Source organism: Hyperoodon ampullatus, assembly GCF_949752795.1.
Source record: "Hyperoodon ampullatus genome assembly, chromosome: 1".
Taxonomy (NCBI): domain Eukaryota; kingdom Metazoa; phylum Chordata; class Mammalia; order Artiodactyla; family Ziphiidae; genus Hyperoodon; species Hyperoodon ampullatus.
Genome location: NC_136914.1, coordinates 30259363 through 30273312, shown reverse-complemented (window position 1 = coordinate 30273312; position 13950 = coordinate 30259363). Strand labels below are relative to the sequence as shown.

Genomic DNA, 13950 nt, shown 5'->3' with positions numbered 1-13950 from the left:
GAGAGCATTTTCAGTTGAAGCCTTCTGATACTGCAGGGCCTCCACACGTGTAACCTTTAATTATTGCTCACTCTTGAAAATAAGTTGCAGTCAGGCAAGACTTCCAGAATGTGATATAAAAACGGTTTCCCTATATATATGTATTAGCATACGGTATTTGTTCTTCTCTTTCTGACTTACTTCACTCTGTATGACAGACTCTAGCTTCATCCACCTCACTACAAATAACAGACACGGGGAGGGGGGAGGGTAAGCTGGGACAAAGTGAGAGAGTGGCATGGACATATATACACTACCAAACGTAAAATAGATAGCTAGTGGGAAGCAGCCGCATAGCACAGGGAGATCAGCTCGGTGCTTTGTGACCACCTAGAGGGGTGGGATAGAGAGGGTGGGAGGGAGATGCAAGAGGGAGGGGATATGGGGATATATGTATATGTATAACTGATTCACTTTGTTATAAAGCAGAAACTAACACACCATTGTAAAGCAATTATACTCCAATAAAGATGTTTAAGAAAAAAATGGTTTCCCTCCTATCTATGTATATATATTTTTTACTAACATTCCATATGAAACTTACCTTTCCCACATTCTACAAGAAAGAACATCAAAGGAAAATGATCAGATTTGAATAAAACTCTGAAATGTTTGTTCCAAGGGCATTTTTTCCAACTTGAGCATACAATTTTTCATGTGACTAGGAGATTCAAGAAGGGAATTTAGCTTCACAGGAGTAACAGACTATATAAGATACAAGAGTAACAAATCGCCAGTTGTGATACATGTTAATAAAGGTATAAGCAATTCCTAAGTAAATCTCAACCTCAAAATAGTTTGCTGTTAAAAACAAATATCAAATATTTAATCTGTAACACTTTCTTGAATAGTCCTATTCCTAGCATTTCTCACTTTTACCCATTTTTACCTTTTACATAATTTGTATCCACTGTTCAACATATTTAAGAAAAATTTAAAGCTAAAATTATTGAAGCAAAATAACAGTATCAATAATCAGAAGCATTTACTGAGTCCTTATTATATGCTAGACATGGTGCTAAGTATCTTAGAATACTGTAGCTATTAAAATTTTATTTCTACCAATATCTCTAATTGAGTTAATTTCTCTAATAATTTTTTTTTTTTTTTTTTTTTTTTTTTTTTTTTTTTTTGCTGTACGCGGGCCTCTCACTGCTGTGGCCTCTCCCGTTGCGGAGCACAGGCTCCAGACCTGCAGGCTCAGCAGCCATGGCTCACGGGCCCAGCCTCTCCGTGGCATGTGGGATCTTCCTGGACCGGGGCACGAACCCGTGTCCCCTGCATTGGCAGGTGGACTCTCAACCACTGCGCCACCAGGGAAGGCCCTTCTCTAATAATTTTTAAAAAGCAATTTGCTGTACAGTGGAAACTAACACAACATTGTAAAGCAACTACACTCCAATAAAAATTAATTTTAAAAAAGCAAAATAGGGCCTCCCTGGTGGCGTCGTGGTTGAGAGTCCGCCTGCCGATGCAGGGGATACGGGTTCGTGCCCCGGTCCGGGAGGATCCCATATGCCGCGGAGCGGCTGGGCCCGTGAGCCATGGCCGCTGAGCCTGCGCATCCGGAGCCTGTGCTCCGCAACGGGAGAGGCCACAACAGTGAGAGGCCCGCATACCGCAAAAAAAAAAAAAAAAAAAAAAGCAAAATAAAGCAAGCATATGCTAAAAGTGAGTCTAATCAAATAGTCTGGAGTAGAATAATAATGTTCTAAAAACAAATTAATGAGCAGAGTATCCACTTATTTATGTATCAAGCAAAATGTTTTCAGATTAGTTTCTGTAGCCAGAATTGTGTCCTGGCCAACATTGTACCCATTGGTATGAAGTAAACATTGCTCAGGGGCCACAAAAGCATACAGTCGGCAGTAGATTATCTCTTATCTATTATTAAAATAGAATCTTTTCAGTGTTAGCTTTGCTCTAATTTAATGGATACAAATTAATAGACAAAAGCAGCCTAAGGCATAATTTTATCCTTGACTATTTTAATATGATTATTTATTAAAAATAATATTTTATGAACGTTTTCTTCTTAGAAGCTCAAATAGGCTGATAAATCAAGTAACACTATCTTTTGGGAAATGTCATTATGCAAAATAGTTTTCAAAAGATGAGTAGAGGAAGATGGTCCAACCTCATAATGAATGCTCACATGGGTTGTATCCAGCAACACAAAACGTATTCTGTCTTGAGATTAAATAGTCAACATAAACGACTGTTGGTCTTATATACCATGTTGGCAATTTTAATTTGGTTAATCCTGCACAGGTAAAAAAAAAAAAAAAAACAACTCAAATGTCTACTATATATTAATAATGAGATACACAACAAAAAATGCTTATTGTGATATTTATCTAAACACTAGATAATGACTATGTAGAAAAGAATTTTTACCTTTGCAGAAATATAGCATGTAAGTGACTCCTCATTTGACTTTTTCTATTCACAAAGTTCAACACCACCCTTAATCTGGTTCTACCCAATAATTTATTCTCACCATGTATTGCAAATTCCCAGCAAATCTTTTTATGAGTATATTACACAAAGTTAATAAAACACACTATGTGGGTTCATGACTCTTCCCTGAGTTGATATACTTTTAAGTCTCCAGCTGTAGAGGTATCGCTACAGCCACCAAATATTCGCTCAAATGTCATCACCTCAATAAAGATTACGCAATCCAGCTCAGTTGGAATTTGATGATTCTGTGGTTGCAATCCTATCCTACTTGGCTTGTATGTCTGTTACAACAATTATGTTATTCTACCATGTATTATAGTTGTCCTTAACTTCTAACTGAATTAAACTATAGTCTTTCTGAAAGTACAGAGTTGTCTTATTCAGTGCTAGCCATATGCTAGCAGCATGTTTGTTTGCGTGTTTGTTATTTCCTCTGTGAATATTTCATAGGTGAAAACACAAATGAACAAAACTATTGTCCCCTGTAGATTTTTTGTTCGCCTTACAATGAAAACTCTTAACTTTATAAATTTTGTAAATATCCTTTTTCTAACAGACATTAGAAAACAAATAAATGAGTTTGGATTAATCTTGAAATAGTATTCACGCACTTGGGAATGTAACAACTTCACACACATTTAAATTACATAAATCAAATTACAGCCATTGTAAAACGTATTTAAATTAAGCTAGTTCAGTTACCATGGAAATACGGAAGTAATTAAAAGACAAATAAAAATGAAACTAAATTATAGCAAAATATTAAGTACATGTCAGGTTCTTCTTAAATAACTTCTGAATGTACGGCAATTCAATATTTCTCTAATACGTGTGACTGCTGGGTTCCAAGGCATATGCAAATCTGAACAGAAAATGTTAAAGTGCTTTCCAAAGGGAGGTGAAACTGACACTACCTCTAGCAGTGGATAATGAGTCCTATTTTTCCAAATCACATCAAGTCTTGGTGTTTTGTCGATTTTTAATTTTTGTTATTCTGGTAGATGTAAAATGGCATTTCTCTGTGATTGTAAAGTGTGTTTCCTTGAAAACTAATGAGGATTAACAACTTTTCATAATATATATTGGCACTTCATCTTTCTTTCTGTCTGAAAAGTCTTTTTAAAACTACTGCCTAGTTTTCTTTGGTTTGTTTCATCTATAACTATCTATCTATCTATTGATCAACCTATGATAATAAGTTCTTATTAGTTTTTTAGATAGGCAATATCTTGAGGGAAAATTCTGATGATTAGAACTTAATTTTAATCTAATCATACTTTTTTTCTGATGTTTATTCTGCCTCTGAAACATACCCCTAAAATTATATTCTAATATTAATATTAGTATAATCATAATTAAGATAAAATTGGATGTGATATATATGTATATGTATGTATATAGTCTTTACTTGAATGTCATTATAATAATTACATTAGAAAATAATACACCTTTTTTCTTTACTGTATGGTATAATTTTAGTCTTCTGAATCCAAACTATATCTAGAAACACATTTTGACTTTCTATAAGCATATGTTTCAGACAAAAAGAAATATTTTATTCACTAATAATTTATTTTCTATTCAAATTGTACTATTGTTAGGATGTTTCCAAAAGCTTTGTTATTATTTATACCAGAGTTTAGTATTTATAAAGGTATGCATTAGACAGACAGTAGATCAATTTAGGGGAAAGATACTGTATTTAAATTGGCACACAATTTTACTGCATGAGTTAGAAAAGTGACTTTTAAGAAATGTCATATTTAATAACATTTCAAATGTAAAGTAATATTTCGCATGTAACATAAATATGGAAATGAACACAAAGCTGGAAAATAAAGCAAATAAGGAAGATAAACAGTAATCAAACTGTCTGACTCACTCTTTCTGGCATATTCGTACAACAATTAGTTCTTATCAGAACCCAGATATCTGGGCAAACAGAGGATAACAGGCACACGCATGTATAATCCGGGCTCTTTGTACCCAGTTGATAAAAATGTATGGCATCAATTAGATTTCAAAAAATGTTAAGAAGGCACCTCCCTTCAGCACCTCACGTGGGAGCCTGGGAATTTGAACAGCACATTTGTTTTATTAACTCTTCACACATTGACACCATTTTCTGACAGAATCCCTATATCAGAGAACTCTAAGAAAATCATTGAGTGATAATTCTCACCTCTTCTTGAACCTAAGTACAGGTTTCCCCACTATCCGAAAGTAGAAGGTTCCTGTGAAACCTTTCACAAACCAAAATGCTATAAAGTGAAGAGGCAATTATCTTAGGACACGTCTTGTTAAGGGATGCACAAAATAAATGGAGGTAAAGCACAGATGCTCACAGACACCGTTCACAGCTATGAGGGATTAATGCTGAGATGCTGAGATGATGCTGAGTGTGGTTCCAGGGAAGGAGCTTGGCTGTGCCAGTCTTCCAGCTCAGATGCTCCTAACCTCTACAGGGCTGCTGCAAAGCGGGCTGGATGTGATTTTAGCTCTTCACCTTTCTTACTAAAAAAGAAGATCCTCTTAGGATTTCTTTTGGTTAGCTAAAGCTGATACTAATATATTTGTAGGTCTTTTGTAAAAGAAAGTGGCATAAATAGAATTTATGAAAATCGGGGGCTACCTGTCACAGCTATTTTGCAAAGGACTCACCAAGTGCAATACCTCTGGAATTCTGGATTATCAAAGTGAATCCTAACGTTTTCTCCTGAACACCACCAACAAAATATTAGTATATAGGTTCTCTAAAAGTTTCATAGAGACCTTATACTCAGCACTGTCACTGTTTATAAGCTTATTTAGTCTGCATGCCTGCAGAAATATAAATAAAATATCATCATTACTTGCCTATTTCTATCATAAAATAAATTAGGCAAATTGACATGGTGTAACATGAGATGAGATATAGGAATATTCCACTGAAGATATATAAGGTCCTGTAGACAAAATGGAGGAAATAAATCAAAATAAGAAAGCTTAGAGTCATATTTTGTTTTGTAGGCAAGGGATCCCTGATTATTGATGATTGTTGTAAACTTGTCAATTTGATGACATTCAGGTCACGTAGCATCTTGTTAAATGAGAGACAGGCCTCCACTATTGGGCAAAAATGGCAATGCGTTAGAAACAGGTCTGTTTAATGACACTGAAAAGCATGCTATTTTGAAAATATAACCTTCAGATATGGAAATCACAAAGCAGATCATTTCACCATGTTCTGGGTCAACAGATGAAAAGATTTATGAACAAGTTACTTCACAGGATGGGACAATGTCATTGGCCAATTTGAGAGCCTGAATATGAGAATTTAAGATAAGTAATGAAAGCTCATAAAATAATAAATGCTTATCAAGCATGATTAACCTCAACATGAGTCTGATTATTCTAAATGTGTTTTATTTCACAATAAGCTTACTAATATATAAATGTCTGTGACAAATATTAACTAAAGAGTTTTTTGGGGTTTTCAAAAGAAATATGCATTGTTCACTCTGCTTTAAAGTTCTATTAAATAATAGTGAATGTTAAACAAAAATTAACAATAATTTTCATTTATTGATTTATTTCATTTTTCTCAAATATCTGTTTTTATTTGGTTCTTTTTGATTCCAGCACTTAGCTTATAACTATCAGAATTAAATATCACCTTGGCTATGATGTCCACACCATATCTTTAACTATAGATTTTCCAAATTCCTATTTATTCTACCTAACTCATATTGGTTGAGTATAAAAATGATTATTAATTGATAACTGGTGCATTTGGGTCCATCTATACCTGATAGACTATGCTATTCTTTGTTTATACTATCTTCCTAGCCTCTGTAGACATTGATAAGATGCTACGTACATGATCTCATTAAACCTATACAATTGCTCTTTGGAAGTAAGTATTTTCTCTACTCTTTAAAAATAGAAAGTAAGTGAAGACTAGAAAGGTTAATTAACTTGTTCATATTACCAGAATATGTTCTATTTCAAAAGTTTGTGATATCATATTTAAACTGCCTTTAAATGTAAAAATACCATATTTTAACCTATTTTAAGACCCTTTCCTCTACTTCTAAAATAGGCAAATACTTCTTAAACATTCATATATCTTTTGAAATATTTAGGTACAAGTGGCTACATTTCACCATATTTCTAAATCCGAGTATTGTGAATTATACTCATCATATTTTTATAATACTTATTAAACTTATATGAACATTATATATTTATATAGTTTGTTCATTCTTGTAATCTCATTGTAGAGTCTAACCCATTTAAAATACTCATTTAAAGAATCATAATGAATTTTAGTTCATAACAGTCAACAAATATTAATTTATTGAAATTAATTCTAAAGTAAGGAATGTAGCAATAGCTGAATATTTCCAATGTAATAATGCCTGTGACAATTAAAAAAAGAAAAAAAATACATATATACTAGTCTAACATATTCAAATATTATATTCCAATATTTCTGAGAAGCTAGATTAAATGTATCCTTTACTAAAATCCCAGCAAGTTGTCATAAAACCTGTGCCCAGGGCTTAATGTGCATAGAGGCTTAAAAACTTTCCAGAGAAGCCTACATTCACACTGCTTTTAATTTACCATAATTCTGAAGATAAATTGTTATCATCTGGGAATTGCCTCCCCTTGGAAATGGAAGTGTATTAAGTGCTTATGCTATGTGCAAGATGTTTCCAAATAAACAATGTTCTACCTCTACCTAAAATCCCCTCACATTATTTCAAATCGTCTTCTACTCCCTGTTACAAGCACCACTCTAGGGCCCATTTCTACTGTTCTTTGCATTTAAATCCTCCCTGTATACCACTCTATTCAATCTTAGTTATCAAACCCTAAGCCTAATATAGCTGGAGATTATATTATTTTGTAGCACTTTCTTGTAGTTCAATTTGTCACATGAGAAAAATTCCAGTAGGGTTTGCCAACAAGCTTGTAACTCAAGGTTTTCCAATTCTAAGATTCAGGTACAACAAAAATCAGCTCCCTGGCCTGTGATGATTTGCATGATTTTTTCTCTCAACAGCATCATATTGCTGGGAAATATAGTATAAGAAAAAAATGTGGCTGATGCCACTATCAGAACTCAATTATACAGAAAATAGCTGGATGATTACTCTGAAGTTGTAGCCAAACAAAATCCGTGTTGTGTCATTTGACCCAAAAGTTGTAAATCTTTCCCCTTTTTTATTGTTGTCTATATGGGATTCAATACTTCTCTGCATCTTTCAAAAAGAAAACAGAAGAAAATCACCTTACAACATAATGTTTTAGTATAATAGGAATATAAATTGACCAATGTAAAGGGGAAATATAGTGTAGCTTTTGTTTTGACTCTGGCAAAAGTGGACCCTGGCAAAAAAATATATTATTTAAAATATCTTAATAGCTATATTAAAGGAAAAATTATACTCTTATCAGCAGAGTCAATTTTTTAGTATGAAGATATATAATATTCTATGTTTGGATATATAATATTATAGATGTCAATATACACTCACATCTCCATCTCCATCTTTCTCTATACCTATATCTCTGTATATGTATCATTCATTTTGGAAACTGATTTCTAACAATTACTAGATTTTCCAGTCTTATTAAAAATGATTTGTCAATGTTTCTAGCAAGAAGTAATTATTTTCAGAAAATTAGTAAGAATCAGCATAATGTCTAGCATTATGGTGAGTGCTTTACAGTATCTATACAGAAAACCCTTAGTGAGTTAGTATTTATACTGTATTACAGATAAGGACATTAAAGCTCAGAGATGCTAACTAGTAGTTCCAAATCACAGGACTATTATGTGTTGGAGAAATTATTCTAACTCATGTCTTACTCCAATCTGCTTTTTAAATATACAGTTGACACTTGAACAACAGGCATTTGAACTGTGTGGGTCCACTTATACAGGGATTGTTTTCAATAAATACAGACTACAATACTACACGATCCGCCGTTGGTTTAAACCATGGATATGGAACCACAGACACATAGGACAGACTGTAAAGTTCTACTCAGATAATCGACTGCAAAGGCGGTTGGCACTCGTAAACACTGCATTGTTCAAGAGTCAACTGTATGTTGTATCCTAACACAACTAAAAGGAAAAAAGACCTCTGAAATTATTTTGGATAAGTCAGTAATTTTTAATATGTGTAAATAAGAAGAGTGAAGTCATCACTGATGGGTCTGTGACTGTTTTCTCTGGCTTTCTGAGAATATCTGTCAACATACAAATGTGACTTGCATAATTAATATTATTAGTCTTTTTCCATGGAATTACTAGAAGACAACCCAGAGCAATTCTTATATTAGGACTTACAAAAGGCTATAGTTTTCTCTGATGTGCTCTCCACCTGATTTTGGTACTGTTATACAGAATTCTGACAATTTATTGAGTACTAGGAAACATCCCAAGGAAAAGGAAAACTGCCTTCAACTAGACAGTCTCACATTTTCAATTCATTTTCTTTTATCACTACTAATATTCTACTCAATTAGTTTACTTATTTGACTTTATTCTGGTTTTAATTATGTGCTTTAGTTTCTAAAAATGGCTATTTTCACATTAACAACTATATATATATGTTCTTAATAATGGTGTCGCAAATTTGTGGAAAACAAGTTTAACAAAAATTAAATTAGTTTAGGGAATTCCCTGCAGTCCAGTGGTTAGGACTCGGCACTTTCACTGCAGGGGCCCAGGTTTGATTCCTGTGTGGGGAACTAAGATCCCCCAAGCTGCATGACGTGTCCCCCCCCCAAAAAAGGTCAAAGTTGTAAATTTGTTATTGCAAAGAAACTGTATTTGCATGCCTACAAAATAGTAGAATATAAACATGAATTAGTGATGCTTGAGACTTCTGGGTTACAACTAAAATACTTTTTTTTTTTTTTTTTGCCAAAAGCAATGTCATGAAGTTTTCCCTTATGTTTTCTTATAAGAGGTTTACATTTTCAGGTTTATATCTAAATCTTTAGAGCCCGCGAGCCACAACTACTGAGCCTGCGGGCCTAGCGCCCGTGCTCTGCAACAAGAGAAGCCACGGCAAGGAGAAGCCCTCGCACTGCAACGAAGAGTAGACTCCGCTCGCTGCAACTAGAGAAAGCCCACGCACTGCAACTAAGACCCAACACAGACATAAATAAATAAATAAATAAATATTTAAAATGCATTATTTTGACCTGTGAGAGTTTAAGGTGATAAGTAAAATAAACTGAAAACATGATTTCATAAACAGCTTATGATTAAACTAACACATTTATATGACAAAATTATATGAAATCTTCCAGTAAAGTGTTTCTCAGATATACATGCTGGTAGATAGTGATTCATTGATTAAAGAAGTTATAGCTAGGTGTTTCAATTTTGTAACAGAGAAATATATTGAAAACTACATGACCAATATTAAAAGAAAATTAAAATACAGAGTTGAAAGCAAAATGTGCCTCATCAGCACCATTATAAAGGACAAGGAAAACTAAAGTTTTCAATTACTTGTCACCCAAAATTAATTTTTAACAGGAAATGAATTGCAAATTGGGGTAAAGAAACTATGGTGGTCCTTATCTAGGTCATTAAATCCAGTTTTCTTTTCTCTTTTCTCACCTTAAGAATTTTATATTTAAGTATTTGCTTATAATGATGGTTGTCCTAGCCAGATGAAATATAGATACAGATATACCAGTAGTCAGGGCCTGGGTAAGACCCAACTTCCTCATTGGATCCACTCATGTCTACATGCACTCACTGATTGAAAGAGAAATGAAAAGATTCCTGGGACAATGTTTTAACCTCATCCAAAAACTGGGCTCAGAGAATTGCACATGTAAATGGTCGTCAAAATATAAGGATCCCTGCAAAAACGTAGACTGACAGGAGGTACAGACAGGTGCAAGACTTTGGAACAAGGAGAATAGCCATTCCAAGTACATCCAGACCCAATCCCAAAACAGCCATCCGTGGCACATGTGCACCAGGGGAAGAAAATGTCTGAGTGTTTGCCTATAGAGAGCTCACTTGATAAATGCTACAAGAGTACTCTGAGTTCTAAATAATTCAGCTGTAACCAAAAATCCATCTTTAGCATCCCAGGCCACCATATTCCTTTCACTAAGTACTAGTTTTTAAAAAGGACAGTACATTTTTGTTAAAACTTCATGAAACAACGAGGAGACATGTACAGCAATGACAAAGGATTTCTAGCTATAAGCGGAGAATAGCCCATGGGGTGGTGTTGGTGCCGGGGCGATGGGTGTCTCAAGGTGGCTTACTTCTCTGACTGCTGCAAAGAAGGGTTGATGTACAGCCATTGGGCCATGACTACAATGCAACTTCAAGAAAAAGAATGATTGATGTATTAAAACTATAGAATGCTCCTTGGCTATACTGTTGGACCTTGAATTCCAAATCATTTGGGAGAAGGATTCTGCAAAGGATTTAATTTCCTATATGAGCAAATGGGAGGACAGGACCCAACATATCTTATGTACACTTGCCAAAGAAACAAAATCATTTTAGTTGTCGTATTGAAATTTTCACAATCTTGTATTTAATCCTTAAATCTTTTAATATTTGAAGAATTCCGGCCTTCCTATATATGAAAACTGCTTTTGTTTGCTTGTTTTTTCTTTTTATGCATTGCTCTTTTCACAGCATTTTCTGATGCCTTTGTTTTTGGAAAAACTTACTTGTAAAGTTGAGTATGGTGTGTGTGTGTGTGTGTGTGTGTGTGTGTATTCAATACATACGGGTCTTTCTAGCAGAATCTTCCACAAAAAGAGAAGAAATGTCCTCATCCACTCCCGCTTCGTTTTTCGCGATACAAGTGTACGCCCCTGTGTCTTCATAGCGCACATTGCTAATATGGACCTCGCTGCCATTTGCTGAAAACAGAAGGCAAATGCAACCTGTAAACTAAAGTTCAGTTTTGGTACAGTGATTTCTGATTACACAGTCAAACAGTTCTCTTAGCTTATCCTAATTAATCTGTTTCCCTTCATACTTCCATGCTTTGGAGACATGCCAAATTATTCCAAATGCATTCAGGTATTTCATAAATTGTGCGGTCACGCTATTACAGAAATCCCAATACTCTGTATCAAGTGCACACACACCATATTTTATATTCATTTCCTATTTCTTACCTTGCATAGGAAGTGTTACATATTGAAAACCATAATTCCATTTCTATATTTATTTTTAATATTCATAATCCACGTGGTCTTCAGCTTTTACAACAGTTTTAATTAATACCAATATGGTTCATTTATAGGAGAATACTTGTGGAAAGACATGTCATAAAGGAATTAAGTGAGCTACATCATGCAAATAGAATACAATGCCATTTAGCAAGCATATTCTTGAGTCTGAATTATATATCTGGAATTATTAGGTATAGGGGACAGAAAAAAAAAACATGATTTTTTTGGTAAGATTTGCAGTCGTTTGCAAGAAATATACCTAAAGTAAGCAGTATTATAATATGGAAATTGATATAGTCAATGTATAACCAAAGGGTTAAGGGAATGATTAATCCAATTTTTAAATTTTGGTAAAATAATATTTGCAGCTAAACTCTGAATGAGTTGCATTCCCCAAAGTGGAAACCAGTGTATAATTAATCATTTACTGTATGTTGGAAATACAGGAGGTGCTTTTACATATATTATTCCTTAATTGTCCCAGATAATAGCTGATTATCAAATGAGGAATCTGAGACTCATGGAATTTATGCAGGTCACTCCCCTCAAAGGTAAGGGCTGGACTTCTGTTCTATCAGACCCTAAGATTCAGTGTTTTACTGCTCATTTGTTTAGGTTTGCATCTTTTTTTTAACTTTCTTTTCTTTTTTTTCTGTATGTCTCTGTGTGCATGTTGGTGGTGTGTTCCATGTTATCCAATCACAAGGACACCATGAACTATGCGCAGTAGAAAGGGGCACGACTCTTTGTGACAGAGAGGAGACTAAATAATCAGAGCCGCTGTTTGGGGAAGCAAGGTAGAAAACCAAGGGGAAAAGAGCTTAAATGTCATCCCTAGGAGGATATGGAGAGGCAGTGAGTGTCTGGGGAGGGCTAGTCACTGAAATCACTGGAACCTCTTTCTTGATTTACAAATATCACTGCACTCCTCCATTCCCCCCATCCTTTATTGAGAATCACTTCCCCAAAACAGTTGGCAGGTTTTTATTGGCAGGGCCGCTGAAAGAGGCCAGTTGGCTTTGTGGGCTACACAATTTCTGTGTCAACTTCTTACCTCTGCCATAGCAGCATGACAGCAGCCACAGACACTATTTTTTTTTAATGAATGTGACTGTTCTAAAAACAAGCAAAAAAAATGCTTTATTTACAAAAATAGGCAGCTTTCCAGATTTGGTCTGTGGTCCTTCATTTACAGACCCCTGCTCTAAAAGATGAGAAGAAAACAATGTATTTAAGCCCAGATCAGCTTCTTGTTTTATGTGAAACATGGCCCTCTCCAAAGACCACATACTTAAGGTAAATTCTCTAGAACTTTTTTGAAACTTCAATTTATTCCCTCTTCAAACTCTCTCTTCTCAATATTCTTATATGTTCTTCTAACCTATGTGTTCCACTATCTTTTCCTCCTTTCCCACATAATCTAGCATATCTAGATGTTTTCTACTCTATGACCAGAACTACCAATTTCCGGGTCCATTTATCATCCTGACACATCTGCTTTCAGAACTAGAAAACATTCCCTGAACTTAAATTTTTAATTAAAGTACTAGACTATTACATAAGCAAATTTACAAATTTTCAAATTCACGATCTCCTAATTTTCAAGTAACAGGATGTTACTTGACCTTTACGGTTAGTTGCATTTCATACCCTACTCCACTTTTATTTCAAATCTTTAGTCTTTGTTTGATGTTTCCCGGCATAATAATAACATCTCACTCAAAGCAGGTTGTCTTGTTCTTTATATCATGAAATACATAGAAGTGATGAAAAAGTAAATCCAAATCATTTCACAAAATATGTGTAAAATATCATCACCTTGTATACCTTAAGCTTACACAATTTTATATGCCAACTGAATTTCAATAAAAGCTGGAAAAGAAAGAAATTAATCCCCAAACCTCCTGTTTCCATTTACATCTTCATTTTTATTGAATTCTCAAAGGAAATTTTGTTTCTTTCCAAGGCCAACCTCCCCTCCTTTTTTGTTTTGTATTTGTCCCTCCTTCCCCTGTTGCATTATTCATACATCTTTCTCTTTACCAATATCCTTTTGTCCAAGAAGTAAGAAATATCTTCATCAGTCCTAAACCTTCCCACCCGCAGCTACTACTGTTATTTTTTTACTCTTTCAATATTTGGAAAGAGGTTTTTATACTTCTTCCCTCCTTTTCATTTCTAAGCCCACTGAGGACTGATTTTCTAAATGTCACAAGGAGA

The 13950-nt window shown here is 34.4% G+C and overlaps 1 protein-coding gene across 3 annotated transcripts in view; it reads right to left on the bottom strand.

The window, feature by feature from the left end:
- The window catches only part of FSTL5 (follistatin like 5), a gene marked incomplete at both ends in the record, with an annotated part of 543379 nt that overhangs the window by 106300 nt on the left and 423129 nt on the right, over window positions 1–13950 (bottom strand). For all 3 annotated transcript variants that reach the window (XM_079698612.1, XM_079698613.1, XM_079698614.1), the window contains one exon: window positions 11278–11412. In XM_079698612.1, coding sequence (XP_079554738.1) covers window positions 11278–11412 — 135 coding nt within the window. The remainder of the gene's footprint in view (window positions 1–11277; window positions 11413–13950) is intronic.